Source organism: Octopus bimaculoides, chromosome 13 (assembly GCF_001194135.2).
Source record: "Octopus bimaculoides isolate UCB-OBI-ISO-001 chromosome 13, ASM119413v2, whole genome shotgun sequence".
Classification (NCBI taxonomy): Eukaryota; Metazoa; Mollusca; class Cephalopoda; order Octopoda; family Octopodidae; genus Octopus; species Octopus bimaculoides.
Window position 1 is genome coordinate 52,986,699 of NC_068993.1, and position 20,371 is coordinate 53,007,069.

The 20,371-nt window shown below is 34.9% G+C and overlaps 1 protein-coding gene across 6 annotated transcripts in view; it reads left to right on the forward strand.

Moving 5' to 3' along the window:
* LOC106877728 (vascular endothelial growth factor receptor 1) overlaps positions 1–20,371 on the forward strand; it is a 67,970-nt gene that overhangs the window by 18,478 nt on the left and 29,121 nt on the right. For 2 of the 6 annotated variants that reach the window (XM_014926694.2, XM_014926696.2), the window contains exons 2-7: positions 6,167–6,291; positions 6,815–6,977; positions 9,950–10,219; positions 12,372–12,508; positions 14,011–14,037; positions 19,837–19,863. In XM_014926694.2, the coding sequence (XP_014782180.1) occupies positions 6,167–6,291; positions 6,815–6,977; positions 9,950–10,219; positions 12,372–12,508; positions 14,011–14,037; positions 19,837–19,863 (749 nt within the window). The remainder of the gene's footprint in view (positions 1–6,166; positions 6,292–6,814; positions 6,978–9,949; positions 10,220–12,371; positions 12,509–14,010; positions 14,038–19,836; positions 19,864–20,371) is intronic. The other 4 variants (XM_014926697.2, XM_014926698.2, XM_014926699.2 and 1 more) reach the window with 2 other exon arrangements.

A 20,371-nucleotide genomic window follows, 5' to 3' on the forward strand; every position in this document is an offset into this window, starting at 1 on the left:
CAATTCCCCAAGGAGACACTATTATCCAGGTCAAAGACCACAAAGTTAAAAGTCTCTACTACAAACTCTAGTGAGAGTTTAATGAGTTGGGATGTAGAAATCATGCAGGAGAGGTTTGTTGAGGAAGAAAGAATGCTGCTAACAAATTAGAGTAAGACAGTACAGAACTGAACTATAAACTGTAGTTGTTGCTCATTAACCCAGGTCAGCCATGACCATCCCATCAACTTATAACACTATAGAAGTACATTATCTAATCTGTCCTTCCTTTATTTATTTTTTTTTTTATCTAGTTTCAGCCCAGGAGCTGTGGCTATGCTGGGGCACCGCCATTTATGCAAACCTTTTGTTATCATATTTCTCATGAAATGCATTACCTTTATCTCAACTTCTAAAATAATGACATATTTAGGAAAATAACTTTGTTGTTATTAAAGCTAGTGTTTGAAGCATAAGGTCACATAAAACTGATGCAAGCTTTTCATTTAGCTCACTTTAAATAGAAAGTTTCTATCTTAGAACTAGGGACAGTCTCAAGTAGCAGGGAGAGGATTAAGATAGTAATATGTGATCTGAGAGAGATTTCTCTAACATTTCTGGAATGAACAAATACACTCTTGTTGGCTTGTTGATAAGGTCTAGTTTTTTTCAGCTCAGGTGATTTACATTCAACTATGTATGTACACTACATGTTGAATTAATACATTGATTATAAGCTAACTACACATCATTACCCCATTTATCCTAGTTCATATTAGAATAAGGCAGTATCATCATCACCACCATCATCATTATTTTATATCTGCTTTTCATGCAGGCATAGTTTGAATAGTTGTCACAATCCAAAGTTTTTAAACAGAATTACTGCCTTCCTACACAGCTCAAAAGACCCCATTCACCCATATATTTCATCTTTTGGTGGCTTGGACACTCTTCTTAACTACTACCTTCTCTACATAATGTCCTGGATGCATTTTATGTCAGCACCAGCATCAGAGAGGTTGTCATTTCTTTGACAAAATTGTCCTTTCAACCATAAATTTCTCTATTCATTCACCAAAATCTATACAGGGTGTATTGGGCATACAGACATACCTCAACTTATGTCATTTCAAATTACATCTTTTTTTTTTAAAGAAATTAATGGAATAAATAAACCTCAGCTTCGGTCAGTGTATCTGACTTTACATCAATCTCAGCAAATGTTTTTAAAAAATTTTAAAAAAGAAATCATCTAGAAACCAACACTGAAGTGGAAAATTACATAAAATATGTACACACCATTTATTGAAACACATGAGTAATAAATTCTTTAAAATGATTTTTTGTGGTATGTAATTTTTCAAGTCACATGTCTTGGAATCAATTACCAACATAAGGTTCTACCTTACATCTGTAATTAGTATGCCTGTATTTTTATCATGGCACCAGTGCTCATGAGATTGCCTGGTATCTCAAAAGATTAAAGAGTCCTTGCTAACTACTCTCTGGTGTGTTCATTCGCTCAAGGCAAGTGACCAAGAATGTTGATAGAAAAGTGAGCTATAGGGGAAGAACCAGGATGGGTGGGTGGAGATAGCATGAGTACAGTGGTAAAAACAGAATGATTGGGATGATAGTGGGGTGAAGATGGACTTTATTTATTTAAAATTTACTTTTTGCAGAAATAATAATTTTTTTTTTTTTCATCTTTAGTAATTAGAATATTTATTTTTCACTTTCATCATAAAAGCTTCTTTCATTAATAAAGTTAATAACTTACATCTCAGGATTTTCTCTCCCTCCCTTACAGTATATATATTTTTTCCCTTCCACCTTACTGTCTCTTCACCCCCAACTATCTTCTAGAACTGACTGTAAGCAAAACTGAGGAATGTGGAATTTTCCAGACAGTTCTTAATGATAGGATAAAAGCATATTTGTTAAAGTTACAGGCCAACTTCTGTTGCTGCCTGCAGCTGGTAAGACATCTTCATTGGTGTCTTAGTTTATGGAATGTCTTCAGATCTATTAATGCCATCATCCAAATGTCATCTTCAGGCTAATTAAGAAACATCTATAAGTCACACAGTAGATATTTGTTCTATCTTTTACAGCCAACTTTCAGTACAAAGTATTTTCATTTTACCAATGCCTTCAGTATATTTTCTTTCCTTTTATTGCATTCTCTCTTTCTGTTCTATGACCCTTTTGATACCAACCCACCTGAGATTGTCCCTGGTTCTATGATATAAACTTCCTGTTTTAAAGTAAACTAAATGAAAACCTTCCATGAAAGTTTCATGCCAATTTATGTTCCAACCACTAACTTAATAATGACAAAATTATTTTTATAAATTCTTCATTATTGTCAAAATTAATTCAAAACAAAAGTTGTGTATTACAACAAACATATGGTAACAAAAGGAATAACAAGATAATGGTAGATTTCGTTCTTGAAATTCTTTTTATCGCTTTGTTGTCATCATTTTAGTTTCGACACAAGGTCAAAACGTTTGGGGGAGGTTATAAGTCAATTACATTGACCCCAGTGCTCAACTGATGCTTATTTTGTCGATCTTGGTGGAATTTGAACTCAGAACATACAGACAAATGAAATGCTGCTAAGCATTTTGCCTGGCATGCTGATTCTACCAGTTCACCAACTTCTTTGTTATCATTATATTGCATGCACCTCTTTAACTGTTTGATTATATCAATTATAGTAGGATTGTCTTTATCATATCTTCTTGAAGTAACAATATTGCATCAGTTCCAACAAGATTTGACTTAGTTTTAAACCTCACTTGAGCTGTAGGACTCATAAGGTCAGGTTTTAACTCAGTTCCCATAGCATATAAGTGACTGAGATTACAACACTCCCTACCCCTGGACAGGATGTCAATCCCTCACAGAGTTTTAACTTCCCAGCTAATGCTGGAACTCATTTACAGCTGAGTGGACTCTTTTTTAATCCAGTGGCTTTTCAAATCTTTTTCTCCTCTCTTTTATTTCTCTTTTACTTGTTTCAGTCATTTGACTGCGGCCATGCTGGAGCACCGCCTTACAATTTTTTTTTTTAAGGAGTTGTTATATCATTATTGTGATTACCATCATCATGTTAATATCCACTTTTCTATACTTGCATGGTTTAGACAGAACTTATTGAGGCAAATTTTCTGTGGCTGGATGTCCTGTCAATAACCCTCGCCTGTTTTACAAACAAGGTGATATTGCCCCATAGCTGGATGGATATGTTTTCCTGAAAGATTGGAAACAAATAACACTGTTTGTGAGAAGGTTACACTTATTTACAATTACAATTTCAGCATCTAATTCCACCCTTCACTTTTCTGCCAAGTTCTGCCAGTGTTAATAAGTACCAGTTATATGCTGATGTCATTCCATTTGAGTATAACCCTTTTCTTATGACTTAGCTTACTGAAACAATAGGGTTTCTACATAGTTGCTCATTCTCCTAGAAATAACAGTCAAAATGTCCTCAAACCACACCCTGCCATCTAAACAAAAGATATACCTAATACTGTAATTTGGGTTACAAATGCTTAAAAATTTATACCAAAGAGAACAAAAACAAGATGGTCATAAACAAAATGTGTTTGTTCACAAGATCAGGGTTGACTCGTAGCTAAAAAAACAAAAGCAAAAGATCAAAAATTATTTGCTGCCATAGTTTTTCACCCAATTCACATCCTGTTCTTGTTCCAGATGAATATTTATATATTTTCTGAAATTCAGGTGTGTTTTAGATGTCCTCTCTAATTACCATATGAATGAGCCTAATTTCTGACACTCTTAAATATGCAGATTATATGGCATGATGATAGTGACGACGACAAAAATTACTCTTGTTTATATTTTTCCAATGTAATGTTTAATGTTGAAGGAACAAGAAAACCAACATCCAACATAATTACATTGACACTCATGTATATATATATGTATGCATGCTAATGCATGACCCACGTTGGGCTCCTCACTTGTATCATTATTGAGCCTGGAGCTTAACCATAGCCTATCCATCGCACTTACTTAGTGTTTACTCGTTGATCGGATCATCTGGATCCCTCGTCGTTATAACCGACAGAGTGTCACAATAGCTATAATATAGATGATAGGTGATTGAAATTGTTTGCAAGTGCTTGGTTGTGTGGTTAAGAAGGTTGCACATGGTTTCAGGTTCAGTCCCATTGTGCAGCATCTTGAGCAAGTGTCTACTAATATTACCCTGGGCTGACCAATGTCTTGTAATTGAATATGGGAAATGAAAACCCATTTCGTGAGTGTGTGTGTGTATTTATGTCTCCTTGTCATGGCATTGCTCAATAGTTGTAAACAAGTGTCGCAACTGTACAAGTGATATTGTTCGTTTCCAGTCTTCCATGAAAATATGTCCAGCCATGGGAGAAACATTACCTTGCAAATAGGTGAAGGTCGGTAGTAAGAAGCATATCTGTGTGTGTGTGTGTGTGTGCGTGCATTCGTGTGTGTGTGTGAGTGCATGCATGTGTGTGTGTGTCTCCTTGTTTTGACATCATGTGATTGTTGTAAAGGAGGGTCACTATCATACAAGCAGTGTTGCTCATTTGCCATATTTTGTGAGAACTCATCTGCTGATGGAGAAATATTACCTTACTTGGAAACAAGTGGAAGTTGACAATAAGGACATTCAGTCACAGAAAGTCACCCTCATTAAACTCTGTCAAGACCCATGTAAGCATGATAAAGTGGATGGAACCCTTACCTTGCTCGACATATCTCCAAGAAACTGCTCAGAAATGTGCAAGATGAATACCCACCATCAGGCATCTACCATACTCTGAATGTCTTGCTTCCCTGGGCATGGTCACATTAATGTTCCAGCATCTGGAAACTGTCTTGGTAGACAACCATAAGATTATTCACCCTCTTTCCAACAACAACCTTGGGCACTTTTTTGAATTCCATATGTCAAGCACTCATGGACATGCTTACAAAATAAAAAAAACAACACAGCACCCATGACTTTCAGAAACTATTTTTTTTTCATGCTCAGAATTGCTGAAGCAGGGAATAAACTACCTGCATTAGTTGTTAGCTGTCAAGAGACTACATCCTTCAAAACTTCCATGCTTCCTGAAATTCACCAACAGTACACTTGATACCCAGCCCACCACAACCCCATTCCTCGTTTTTTTTTCCTTTTTTTTTTTGACTTTTCACTGATCACTTCCTGTGCATATTCTATGTACTGTTCATAAAGTTTTGGTTACTTTTTCTAATGAGTTGTTGTGCACATGATCACTATATGCAATAAGTTCATATATTATGTTTTTTATATACAAGCTTTTTTTATATCCAATGCAAAGTTACAAATACAGAAACTCCATTGTTAATAACATTTAGTGGTTATTTATTTTTAGATTGACATTGTAGGGTAAGTGCAAGAGGCCAGATGTAGCTGGTTTGAACATAAAACAGGTAGAATATTTGGGTCAAATACGGTCAGTTTAAATGCTAAGGGGCTATTCAGAAAAGGTTTTGGAAGAAATTTTCCAAGCATACCTTTAGCTTCTTTAGTTTCCCAAAGCTGCTCTGAGAAATGTTACATCTCTCACTGTATGGTATTTTAGAAAAAATACTATTGCACCCTAATATTCTTTAAGAAACTACACATAGTATCTATAAGAGGTTACATGTAGCTTGTGAGCCTCAGTTTAGCCACTGTTGCTATGCCCTGGTGATATAGTAAGTTAGCAACAAAATGAGACTACATTTTCATATGGAATTATTTTTTCATCTTGTTTCACTTAGTGGATTGCAACCATGCTGGGGTATCACATGGTTCTTTTTATTTTTAAGTCTGGTACATATTCTTTCTGATACTTTTGCTAAACTGCTAAGTTACAGAGACATAGACAAACCAATACTGGTTGTTAAGTAGTACAGAGACAAACACATGCACACATATGTATGAATGACGGACTTCCGCATAGTTTTTATCTACTAAATTCACTCACAGGGCATTGGTCATCTCTTCTTAACCACAACTATTCCTGCACCTGTCAACTTCTCATCTGTTTATTATTTACATTTTTTTTTACGCATCAAACTTTTCCTTTATGACAGCACCTTATTTTCTTCCATTCTGTAACAAATTATTGATTACTTTATTATTTCCTTTCAGATTTCACCAAGCCTTCTATTACTTCATCTAAGTTGAATGACAGTGTATCAGAACTCGTGTTGGACATTGGAGAAAACCTCACTCTTACCTGTACAGGTACCAGACCAGTAAAATGGGAAATTCCAGTAAGTTTCCTTTATGGATTTAATTTCACCTTCTTAACTCCATCCAGGATTGTGACAATGGGCTAGCCTAAGGGTAAATGTTATCTCATTGTAGTTTTAGATCAGGCGTGGACAACCTTTTTTGTGAAGCAGGCCACATGAGATATGGCTCATCATTAGATTGGCTCCAGTACTAAAAAAAATTCAAGGTAATTTTTCATTAGGCATGCCATTCAGAAAGTCCCCAAGGTCAACTTTGCCTTTCAACCTTTCAGGATCGATTAAATAAATGCCAGTTACACACTGGGGTTGATGTAATCAACTTAATCCCTTCCCCCAAATGTGAAGCCTTGTGCTTCCAGTAGAAAGGATTATTATTATTATGTCACATTTCTTATTTCCTCATGATATATGAACTTACTTTATTTTGCTAATTTTATAACCTTAAGACTGACTTGGGGTGTGAGGCAGGATAATTCAAAAGAAAAATTCTTATACAAGTTTGGTTTTTTTCTTCTAATTTTAAATTTTCTATATTTTATAGCACATTAACAGGCAGGGAACTACCATCATTATAAGTAAATCCGATGACGACCTTGAGGTTAATGCTACAATGACCAGTGCTACATATGCTGACACTGGTAAGTTTACATGCACTTACAGAAGGACGCTGTGGCTGAGAGCAGATGTTTACATTTACTTTAGAGGTAAGTACTAAATTGGTTTGTCATTCTGTTCCTAACTAACTCATCACTCTTCGTAATGGCCTATTCCACTGAGCTGGAGTGGTACACTCACATTGCAGTTCCTACATGTTGTATTTGGAGGAAATTATTGTATATAATATGGCTTTAACTGTTCTATTATTTTCATGAGCACACTGTTTTGGTATTGAGAAGGTGATAATGATAATGAATGAAAATGACGATGATGATGATGAATTATTTTAGCTGACAAGAGAGATAAAGGTAATGAAATTCATGATTTTCATATCTTTCCCATGGATCATCATCATCATCATCGTCGTTTAACGTCCGCTTTCCATGCTAGCATGGGTTGGACGATTTGACTGAGGACTGGTGAAACCGGATGGCAACACCAGGCTCCAATCCAATTTGGCAGAGTTTCTACAGCTGGATGCCCTTCCTAACGCCAACCACTCAGAGAGTGTAGTGGGTGCTTTTACGTGTCACCTGCACAAAAACGGCCACGCTTGAAATGGTGTTTTTTATGTGCCACCAGCACAAGAATCGGCAACGATCTCGCTCGAAAAACCTCATGTGTCACCTGCACAAGAGCCGGCCCAGGGGCGTCTATTTTAATAGAGTTGTAATGTGTTGTATCAGCAGGTTAATTCCTCACCATCTAGCGCTTGAGAACCTTCATGTGAGTCTGTCCTGTTTTCCTTCCTTCTTCCCGCTAGTCAAGGAGGCTCTGGAAAAGAACTGAACCTGAAACCATGGGGTTAGTAGAGAATTGATAGAATGATACAAAATACATGTCTTGTTGTGTTAGATTACCCCCAGATAGATGGATTTTACCTCCGATAGAGTATATTGTGATTGATTCCATTAACTCTGCTCTTCCTCTGTAGATTTCTGGCCTGGTATCAGAGAAATTGTTGTTGTTGTTGTTGTTGTTGAGGAGACGGAGCAGCTGACAGAATCATTGGCACACCGAGAAAAATGCTTGGTGGCATTCTGTCCATCACTACATTCTGAGTTCAAATTCCACTGAGGTCAACTTTGCCTTTCTTCTTTTTGGTACCCAGTTGCACAATGGGATCGATGTAATCAACTAGCCTCTTCCTCCCCCAAAAATTCAGGCCTTGTGCTTTTTATAGGAAGGATTATTATTATTATTATTCAGGTGGCAAGCTGACAGAATCATTAACTCAATGGACAAAATGCTTAGCGGTATTTCTCCCATTGCTACATTCTGGGTTCAAATTCTGCCGAGGTCGATTTTGCCTTTCATCATTTTGGGGTCGATAAATTAAGTACCAGTGAAACACTGGATTTGATCTAAACAACTTACCTCCCGCCCCTACAATTTTAGGCCTTGTACCTTTAGTAGAAAGGATTATTATTATTATTATTATTATTATTATTAAGGTGTCAAGCTGGCAGAATTGTTAGCACACCAGACAAAATGCTTAGCGGCATTTTGTCTGTCTTCATGTTGTAAGTTCTGATTCAGCTGAGGTTGACTTTGCCTTTCATCCTTTTGGGATTGATAAAATAAAGTACCAGTTGAGCACTGGGGGAGATATAATCAACCAGTTCCCTCTTCCAAAATTTTTTGGCCTAGTAGAAAGGATCATTATCATCATCACCATGGTGATGGATTGACAGAATGATTAAAATGTCAGACAATATGCCTTGCAGCACTTCTGACTCTACAATCTGAAATCAAATCCGACTGAGATCAACTTTGCCCTTTCATGCTTTCAGGGTGGATAACATAAAGTATCAGTTGATTACTGAGGTTCGTGGTATTCACTAACTCTTCTCCTCAACATTGTTGGCCTCATGCCTAAATCAGTAATCATTAATTTTTATTTATTGTTAGTTACTCTTTTTACATGCTCTTCCATGTAATTCTTCAGCATATCATCCTGTACTGTTCCCCATGTTTTTTATGATTAATAAAGAAAAAAAATCATCATCGTCATCATCATCATCATCATCATCAATATTATTATTAGGCAGTGAGCTGGCAGAATGCTTAGCAGTATTTCATCCTTTACGTTCTGAGTTCAAATTCCACCAAAGTTGACTTTGCTTTTCATCCTTCCAGGGTCAATAAAATAAGTACCAGTTGAACATTATGTTTGATGTAATTGATTTATCCCCCTCCCCTGAAACTGCTTCTCTTGTGCTAAAATTTAAAACCCCAGGACAATTTTGCCTTTCGTCCTTTCGGGGTCAATAAATTAAGTACCAGTGAAACACTGAGGTCAATTAAACCATCTGTCCCCTCCCCAAAAATTTCAGGCCTTGTGCCAACAATAGAAAGGATTATTATTATTTACCTTTCATCCTTCTGGGGTCAATAAATTAAGTACCACTGAAAAACTGGGGTCAATGTAATTGACAAATCCCCTCCTCCAGAATAGCTGCCCTTGTGGCAAAATTTGAAACCATTATTATTATTATTCATTAGTCTTATTTTTATCACGTTCTTTCATTGCTCAACCAAGCACAGCTCTGTGTATCTTGGGTATGTGCTGTGGTTTGCTTTGGTGTTGCTATTTCTTGCTAATTTTTAGGATGTGTGCAGTACCTAGTAGTGCCATTTTTTGTATGTAATATATATTTGTTATATTCATAAGTCCTGGTATTTTGGTTATGTATTTGTCTGTATTTTTTTTAACCATACCTAATGCACCTGTTGTTATCGGGATTGTTTCTGTTTTTCAGCTCCACATTCAAGTTATCTCTATTTCCAAATCTTTGCATTTTGAGAATTTTTTCCTTTCCTTTTAGAGATACATTGTCAGCTTTTGGAATGGATACATCAATTAGAAGGCTTTTTTTTCTTGATAGTCTCTGACAACTATACCCAACGTCTTAGCCTTGATCTCTCTATCTGTGTATATTGGTATATCCTAGAGTATCATTGCTTTATTATCATTATTATTATTATAAATATTATTATTTATTTATTTATATTTCAGATCCAGATAACTTCTTTGTTGAAAGTATTATATTCAGTCATGTGGTCAGCCTTAAAACAGGATACTTCAGATGCCTAGTGACAGACCCTAATATCAAAGTGAGCCTACAGAAGCATGACAAACTTGTTGAACTTAGCAAAAACCTCCAGTATGACCCAAAAATGGGTTTTGTAATTAAAAGACCAACAGTGCTGTACACTGGCAGTTTTACATGTATTGGGGAACTCAACAATAAAACTCAAAAAGTAGCTGTGCACAGCACTTTTCAGGGTGAGTTGGTGTTATTTGTTGACTACTTTATATATTCAGTCTCTTAGATTTCGATCCAAATAGTATCATGCCAGCCATAAACTAGAAGTAGGATCGAAAATTCTTATTGGTAACGTTGTCAAGTGTTTTGTACAAATTCAGTATTTGTATATTTCAAGCTATGCTACAAATACAACATTATTTTCCGTAGATACTGGTATGGTTGTGTGGTTAAGAAGATTGCTCTAAAGCCATGTGGTCTTGAGTTCAGTCCTACTGCATGGCATCTTGGGGAAATGTTTTTTACTATAATATGCAACCAAGTGAACACCCTCCATCAGGCATCTACCATGCTCTGAATGCCTTGCTTCCCTGGACAAGGATCCATTGAAACTCAACGTCTGGCAACTGACGTGGTAAACACCCACAAAATTATTAACCATCGTGCCAACAAACTTGAGCACCTTTTTGAATTCCATGTGTCTAACACACATGGGCATGTTACAAAGTCAAAAAATAGTACAGTTCCCATGATTTTCTGAAACATTTTTTTCACACTCAGAGTTGCTGAAGCATGAAACAAATTATCTGCATCAGTTGTTAGCTGCTGAGACATAGCATCCTTTAAAATCTCCATGCTTCCTGAAATTCACCAACACTACACCTGATATCCCCTCACTCCATAAGCATCCACACATGTATATCATAACTCATACACTGTTCACTTTCCTGACATTTGTACATAATTCTATGTAATGTACATGCACTTTTGATAAGTTGTAGTGCACCTGAACACTGTACACAATAATTTCTTTATTATTATTATTAACCCAAAGCCAATCCAAGCCTTGTGAGTGGATTTAGTAGGCAGAAACTGAAAGGAGTTCATTGTGTGTGTGTGTGTGTGTGTGTGTTTATTCACATCATGCTCTTGGTATAAATGAGCATCGTCATCATACAAGTGTATTCCTTCATTTCCAGTCTTCCATGAAAACTTTTCCAGTCATTGGGAAATATTACCTTACTTAGAAACAGGCAAGATACAAAATTTGCCTCAAAGAATCCTATCTGACCCATGCAAGCATGTAAAAGTGGAGGACATTAAAACAATGATGATATATGAATAATATTCCTAGTTATATAACTAACCAAAAAGACCATTATTCATTAAAATACCCAGTCGATCGAGTTAATGCATATTACTATTAGAATATTGACTCTAAACCAAATACCAGGTAAGGAATAAACTTGTTGATCACACAGGTGCAACTACATCTGCACTGTAGGTATTACAATAAACTCCATGTCTGAACATCATAAATACCACTTCATCACTTAGTAATAAGCATTGAGTATAGAGAGAGGTATGAAATAGGAAAATATTTTCTTCAACATATGTATTCTTAGAAAATCTAAAATAAGTTAAAAACTCATTTAAAATAATTTCTTTTTAATGGAATGAAAACACGAGAAATGAGAAGAGTAATTCATTAAGTCTCCTGTAACCATATTTCTGTTAAAATACTCTGCATTTGTTTCAATTCATTTTGGAGAATTTGGTAAAATATTTTATCATTATTAATCTGTGGAGCTGACAGAATCGAATAAAGTGATTAGTAGCATTTTTATGGCTCTTTACATTCTGAGTTCAAATCGCAAGGCTAACTTTGCCTTTCATCATTTTGGGTTTGATAAAATAAAGTACTAGTCAAGTACTAAAGTCAGTATAATCAAGCACCCCCTTCCTAGTTGCTGGACTTATGCCAAAATTTGATAAAAATTATTCATTTGGTGTTTAAAGAATTGAGCTGGTGGAATCATTAGCATGTTGTCAGTCAAAATGCTTACCAGCATTTCTTCCAAACCTTTATATTTTGAATCCAAATGTGAACATCACTTTTGCCTTTCATCCTTTTGGGATTAACAAAATAAAGTACCGGTGAAGTTCTAGGGTCAATATAATCAACTCCACGCGCGCACAGCAACATATATTACTGGCCTTGTGCCAAAATTTAAAACAATATTAATTGTTGTTTGAAGGAAAGTTTTAATTAATTTAGATTTCTTTGTATCATTTGAACCAGAGGTAACCTCAGGTGGGTTTGTATCAAAACAGCTAATTGATTAATTGTGAATTTCTTCTTTTTTTTTTTTTTTTTTTCTCTCCTCTTAGATAATCAAGAATTGACTCCTGAAATTATTGTACAAAGAACCAAGTATATGGTTAATGAAACAATCGAAATGAATTGCAGAGTTGAAGTTAACAAACAGAGTGCGATACATATGGAATGGATTTTACCAAGTAATAAAGTAAGTAGCTTAAAAAACTTATTTCTATTATTCAGTTTTTAATCTATTATTTAACATCGTCATTGTTCTTATTATTACAGGGCAAAGTCTCTTCAATGGTTTGAAAAAACGTTTCAGTTTTACTTTTAATAACTTTATATTTATTATGTTTCTTATCTTTATTTATTTTTTTCCAGATTTTGCAAAACCTAAAGCACACACAAAAGGAAGAAAAAGAAATTAGATTCTAAAAAACTGAGTAATGCTTGGAGTTCTGCCTTGCACTGGTTTTAATCCCGATGCAAGGAGCTTAATCACTCAAGCTGACTGAGTGGTTTGTAAGAGAGTCAGACAATAAAACTCATTTTTCCAGGTGTCTGGACTGAACCCAAATTACAATGGTCACAGTAAATGGATATCCAATTAAAAATATGCAACATTTTGTTTTAGAGTTATTTGGACATTTAGTATTTGAAACATTTTCCCTCTTCTGACAAAAGTAATGTTTCCTACATGAACATGTGGCCTTCATGTTAGCCTATCAATGAGAATCAATACCAATTTTTTTTTTTGAATTATACCCATTCTTGTTAGTTTGCTTATTTCTTCTAGTCAGTTTATCATCCAGTTAATCTCTCATCCACAAGTTCTGAAATTCAATACAGTCTATAATCGCTAAAAATTGGACTAAAGTTTATATATTTGCTCTGTTTTTAAAGATCACATTATATTATTATTTTAGTCAAGCAAAAAATTTGCTTAACTTTAGCTTTCTTTTTTATTTCACAAAATTCTTAAACTTTCAACAGTTTATAATATTGTTATATGATATGATGGCACCTGGAGAATATGATGTCATTAGAAGGTCATTTAAATGTGGTCTGGGAAATATCTGTGCTTTAGCTCGTGGCGGGGGATAAATAATACAAGCCAACGAAAGTGTCTCTAAGTGGTTACTGAGCATGTTAGAAACAGCAGCCAGATCTCCCTCAAATCAATCAAAACTCCACTATCTTCAACAAAGTTACATTCAAATAATTTGGCTTTTGACAGTCTTAAAAAGATGAGATGATCAATGCTGGAATGTTTTTGATTATAGATTTACTCAGTCAAGATTGATTTGAATCTAAACTACAAGTACATTTTTTTTTTTTTTTTTCATTCTAAGTACAAGGCCTGAAATTTTCTGGGAAGGGGCCAGTTGATTAGATCGACCTCAGTACACAACTAATACTTAATTTATCGACCCTGAAAGGGTGAAAGGCAAAGTTATATTCCCTGTTAACCTTCCTCTGATATCCCACCATAGTTAATTTTACCTTTCATCCTTTCATCGACAAAGTAACTAGTCAAGTACTAGGGTCAGTTTTATCAACTAGCTCCTTCCTTTCAAAACTGTTGGCCTTATTCCTAGATTAGAAACAATTTTTTATTTCCAATTTTATGTCTGTCATTTAAATAACATTTATTTCATTCTTTCTTTTTCTTTTTTCTTTTTTTGTATCTTTCTCCTCTTCCTTTAGGTAATTGTGGTTTGCAAATCTGATCAGGTAAAGTGCTGTTCCTGTCAGCAGTCAATCCTTCAAAACTGCATTTTGTCATGCTCAACTATTTATTGTCGTAGTAGGTAGCAACATGGTGCAGAGTGTAGTCACCTAACAAGCAGAGAAACACACTTCATTCATGTTGCTATTACCCTTCACAAAGACATAAATGGTACCAAGAAAAAAAAAAAAAAATTCTCCTCTCTTATGCTTCATGTCTTTATGAGAAATTGTTATGAGGTACAATAAATTTTCAAGTGGGTTAGGTTCTAGATACTTACTTAGTCTCTCATCACTTCATATTTATTGTGTTTTGTTCACATACTAAACTATACTTGGGTAAAAATACTTCCTGTTTAATTATGAAATCATAATTAATACTTTTGAGAAGTAAATGATCAAGTGCTGAAGATTGTGGTGAAATGTTTCTCAAGATATTTCAATATTACTAACATTTAGATTACAGTCATTGTCTTCTCAATACTTATGTGTCAGGTGTCTGGTACAGTGGGAAATTGGTGACCAGCTTTTCCTGTGTTAGAATCATTTAAGTTGCTACCAAAGTCAAAGCCTCAGAGAAAGGGATGAATGCTACAATTCTGTCTCCTTTCCTATTCTGTCTTTGGCAAGATATTTCACTCTCTTTAAGGCTAGAAGTCTAAATATTTAAAAATTTTCTGCATGAAAACTGCATGCATATTTAACTCTTAGGTGTAACAAATATATTATATATTTGTGAGTGTTATAGTGTACAGCTGGGTAGAAAGGATTTAAGATATGAGGCAGGTAGGTAGAATACAAATATATATATATAGGTTTAGTAATACAAACAGGAAAATAGAACTCAAAACACATATATTTTTTAATTTAACCAGCACAAGTTACAAACTAATTCAAGAGCTGAGAATTTCATGTATTGCCAATGCATAAAAGTTTCCATCCTTGAGTCAAGGCTCCGAAAGGGGTTTCAGAGAGTAGCATCCCTGCCTTCCTGAACAAGTTTGCCACCACATTTCTTAAAAATCATGATAGAGGCCTTGGTCTCAGGTCCACTCGTGTCTAGAAACTGAGGTGGGAGGTAAGCAAGGGCATGCTCCCCATAGAAAATCTAGCCCCCAAAAAGCCTCATGATAGCAAAGGAGAATGGTCAACAGCCAGCCCAAAAGTTGGGGTGGGCTGCATTTGCCTACCTTGGTTGCTATGGCATTGATGTAGATTTGACCACCCCTGTTAACAGGGACAAAACCCGGATTTAAAACACTGGATGGTGATGATGTATATTGTAGCTTAAATCTGCCCTATTGGGCAGCTCTTAAGCTAGCTCCTGTGGAGGGCTCTTCATTAGGCTTTGGGCCCAACAATGAGACTTCATGCATTGAGTACATGTTAAATTTTATTAAAGTTAAACAATATTTTTCAAGCAATGAACAATTTTCATTAAAACAATGATATAATTTGTTGACTTGGAATTTATTGCAAAGCTGCATGATAAACAGCAGTACCACCACAATCACCACCACTTCTACCATACACACACCATTCAGCCTTTTTGTGATGGTAACAGGGTGATAGTAATAGTATGAGCTGTAGCTGTGATAGAGGCAGAGGCAGCGGTGGTGGTTGTGGTAGCTGCAGTGGTCAGAGATGATGGTGAGAGTAAGTGATGTGAAAGACAGTGGTGATGGTGATGGAGGGGAAGGCGGCCAAGTCAAAGGTATTAATGGTGGTGGCATCAGAAGTTTGAATAGTGTGTATATGGCAGATGTGGTGGCGATGGTGGTAGTACTAAGAAAATGTATATATGGGTGTTCTGTTGCATTAAAAGAATATATTAAGATATGTACAGCTGGGTAGAGAGAATATGTAATGATATATGGGTGCACAATTATGTACAAAGTTCTGTGCATTTAAGTAAAACATAAATTAACTTAGTTATAGGGTTTGTTGTATTGTAGCTGTGTTGTCTTGACTAACTGATCTCTGTAGCTTTGCTGACAACAAGTCTGTTGTACTGCAGTCATGTTGTCATAGTTTCTATTGTGTGGCAAAATAATTGCACTATCATTATATTGTCACCTTTCTAATTGCATTGGTATAACATTTTCCATGTGTATGCATGTTAATTAGAAACTGTCCTTAGTCTATTTTCTGTTTCCACATCTACTTTCTCTTCGTTTTCACATCTATTGTCTTTTTTATTTCCACATCTATTGTCTCCTTTCATTTCCACATCTACATGTATGTGTGTGTATATATGTATATATATATATATATATATACATACACACAAAACATTGGACTGACTCCTGTGCAGGTGGCATGTAAAAAACACCATTTGAGCGTGGCCGTTGCCAGTAGCGCCTGACTGGCCCTCGTGCCGGTGGCATGTAAAAAACACCCACTACACTCTCGGAGTGGTTGGCGTTAGGAAGGGCATCCAGCTATAGAAGCTCTGCCAGATCAGATTGTAGTCTGGTGTAGCCATCTGGTTCGCCAGTCCCCAGTCAAATCGTCCAACCCATGCTAGCATGAAAAGCGGACATTAAATGATGATGACACACGCGCACGCACACACACACACACACAATGCTTCTGTACAGTTTCCATCTATCAGTTTCATTGAGTGGCTGTAGTAAAACACATTAGAACTCGAAACAACATGGTTACTAAGATAATTCTCTAACCACACAGTTATGCATTGTATATCATAATTTGGATTTACTGAGCTACTTCACTAATACTTTCAGTAAATCATGCATATAAAATCTAAATGTGTGGATTGTATTATGTATATGTGTAATAATTTATATAATTACACATGTATAAATATGTTTGTCACAGACACAGAGACACTATACTCAAGTTTTATTGTAGTCTCTCTGTCATGTACTGATGGTTTCTACTTTTGTAATCTTATTGTCCTTACATTATTTTCATCCTTGATCCTATAAATTGAGTAATAATCTTTTAAATCAAACACACTGACACTTTAATCCTGTGAACCCTTTATATGGTTTTTTTCCTGGCCATTTAACTGTTTGTTGCACTGTCATTCAAATCTATATAATGCAATAACATTTTCACTATTTCACTTCATTTGCTTTCTTGTGTCACACTTTCAATCTCATTTTCTGAATTTCAACATCTTTTTAAGCCTTCTATTTTCATTTCTTCTATTCTTAATTAGTACTTGATTTTTTTGCATTTTAATTTACTCACAAAATAATACTAAATTCTGCATGTTTGTTCACAACATGGCTACTGAATTAATATGTGGTGGTGATGATGATGGTGTTGTTTTTGTTTAAGACTTTAATTTAAAGTGAGATGTTAGTGTTATATGTTATATATCACAGGATTGCTCTCTAAATTACTTTGTTCTAGAATTAGAAATAAAGCCTATTATTACCTCCTTGATTGATATAATTTATTGGGTACATTGATAAATGTCTTGTTATTTATATCTCTCCATTTATGTTTCCAAAGGCTCCATCAGGGTATGACATAAACTCAACCTCGAAATTACTAGATTTTGTTCTTTAAGCTGATATGTCACTGATTTACTCTTGAGCACTTTGGAACTGAAATAGAACAAATACAAGGCTGTATAAGCTATAAACTTTTTAAATGTATCAAATCGGTTAATGAAAAATAAATATTCACTGAACATCGTAAATTTAAAGGCATCTTCTTTCGTTATCATCAACAAAAGCACTTTTCACTTGATTCAATCCCTCATTTCAAATTTAGTAATTTAATGGTAACATTAGAATATGATGATCAGTTTATCTTGTTTTGATGATAGATGAATATACTCTTTATTTTGGTCATTTAGGTAAGGCCCTTACAGTTTGCTGCTGTTTTGAGGGAAAATAGATCTTGTGCATTATTGCAAAATCTGTACCAATTTCATTCATGGATAGGTAGTGTGAGTATTACTTTGGAGCAACTAGAAGACATTTAACACTTAATGTATCCAGTGACAATGACGAAAAAAAAAAGCAAGGGCACTGAAGTGTCACCTTGAAGTATTTCTACAATTACATCTTTGTTTCATTGACAGGGGTCAGTGGATTTTGTGTTTGTGTAAAGTACTTTTAATGATATCAATTACCTGTTGAATTATGCCATACAGCTATAGTATCTTATTGCTACCTCAGTCATACCTATGTCTATAAACATATATAGAGAGAAAAAGAGATAGACAGACAGACACACATGCACACACACACATACATACATACATACGAAAGAAAAGACCATAGTAACCTCAGACAATGGAATGCAAAAGTTCGTTAGAGTAAAGTACTCTCTTTCTCTTTGGTTCATAGGATTACGCTCAAGGTAGCTCTGTCATTCACATGTGCCAGCCTTGCTACATTCACCCATCTTTTCATGAAACATTCATTAGACAAACCTTCCCTCTCTACTCTCACTTTCATTTTCAAGTGATACTTGAAAAAGTTGATGAGTGATTGACCAGAGAGGAAAGTGTTTGTTTCTAGGCCTTTCAAATGCATCCACCATACACATTCTTTCGCTATAGCCACTAGTACAATGAAAACAGCTCTTCCTTCCCATTTGAAGGAAGGAGGCAGAGCAATATTAATGATAAACCAACTCGTGCCACACATGACAACAGTTGTTCAACAGAAGCCCACAAGTAGGAAATGGTTTGACACTGTAGAATGGTTTCGTCACTCTGACCACATCTCAGGCAGGTTGGCCCAGTTTTCTAGAGCCATACCTGTAGAACTTATCACAAACGGGTAGTACTTTTTGATAGCACTGCCAGGCCAGGGATCTCTGGCAGTTGTCCATAGGTCTCAGCCCGAAAGTTGTCCTGAAAAGGTAGGTCAGGTATTGCAATGAATCGTCAAATTATTAATAACTGTAGTCACTTTCTAAAATTATTTACTGTGGCAGTACCAACAACAGGTTTAGGAGCAGGAAAATAATAACATAAACTTACTGTAAAAAAAAACAATACTTCTTAAATTTTTCCATCAAATTATGAATAATAAAAATCATAAAATATGGAATTGTAAATGTTGCATGTAACCCCCTGGTTCCATGATGCAAATTTCCTCTTTTAAAGGCTATAAGTCGAAACCTTCCATCAAAATTTTATGTTGATTTATATTTGAAATATCACTTAGCAGTGACAGTTATTTTACTAAATTCTTCAATATTTTTAAAATTAATTGGAACAAAGGTAGTTTATTTCAAGAGAAATATGATAACAATAGGGTTAAAATATTTTTTTAAATATTCATTTTAATACCTCCACTAATTTCAGACTTGGCCTTTTGTCACGAACTTTCAACCACATATATTTTGTTGATCTTTTCTATAATGAAAAAATCATTCAAATATTATTACTAGAATAGCCATGAGTTTTATTGTGTTATCGCATTGAGAGAAGATGGTGAGCTGGCAGAGTCATTAGCACAGTGGACAAAATGCTTATTGGTATCTCTTCTGACTTTACATTTCAAATTCCACCAGGGTCAACTTCGTCTTTCATTCCTTTTGTGGTCCATAAAATAAGTGCTAGTTGAGCACTTGTATCAATGTAATTAACTAATCCCTTCTCCCTAAAAAAAATTTCAAGTTTTGTGCTTATAGCAGAAAGAATTATTATTATATTGAGAGCTTATGTATGGAAGCCATATTATCTTGTAAAATATATGCATTTGATGTGAAGATCTTAGAACTAATGACTAAAAAACAAAGGATCAAATTTTTGTTTTTGTTGTTCCTTCCTATTTTAGTAACCCAATGCTTTGTTTTCTTCCATTCTAGGTTTGTTTACCCGAAGATGATAATGATGTAAATATTGGAATCTTAGATTTTAGTACATTGCTTCTACAGCTTTCTTCACTTCTTTTTTAATTTTAATTTTCATATTTTTCACTAACTTTTGTTTTTGTTTTTTTTTTTGTTCTTAACCTAATTTCTTTTCTTTTTGCTTTCTTTTCTGTTTATCATGCTAATTTTTCTGAAATTATCATTTCTTTATGTAAATCCCCAACCACAACCATATATATATATATATACAGGAAAATGAAGAATAACACAGAATGCCAAACTGGAAGCATATTTTAATAAAGATTTCTAACTGGCTTTCATTGCGAAGCAAATTTTCAAGAAGGAGAATGAAAATGTTTTTTACAAAGAAGTACAAAATGAAGAAAATAATATATAAAAAAATAAATATACCAATACATTATATTGTCTTTGAGCTTTTGAAGTTCAATGGTAATTCATGTATATAATGGTTGGAAAAATAAGGATGCATGAGAATTGAGAGTTGTGTTAGGTTTTAAAAAAGGGTTAA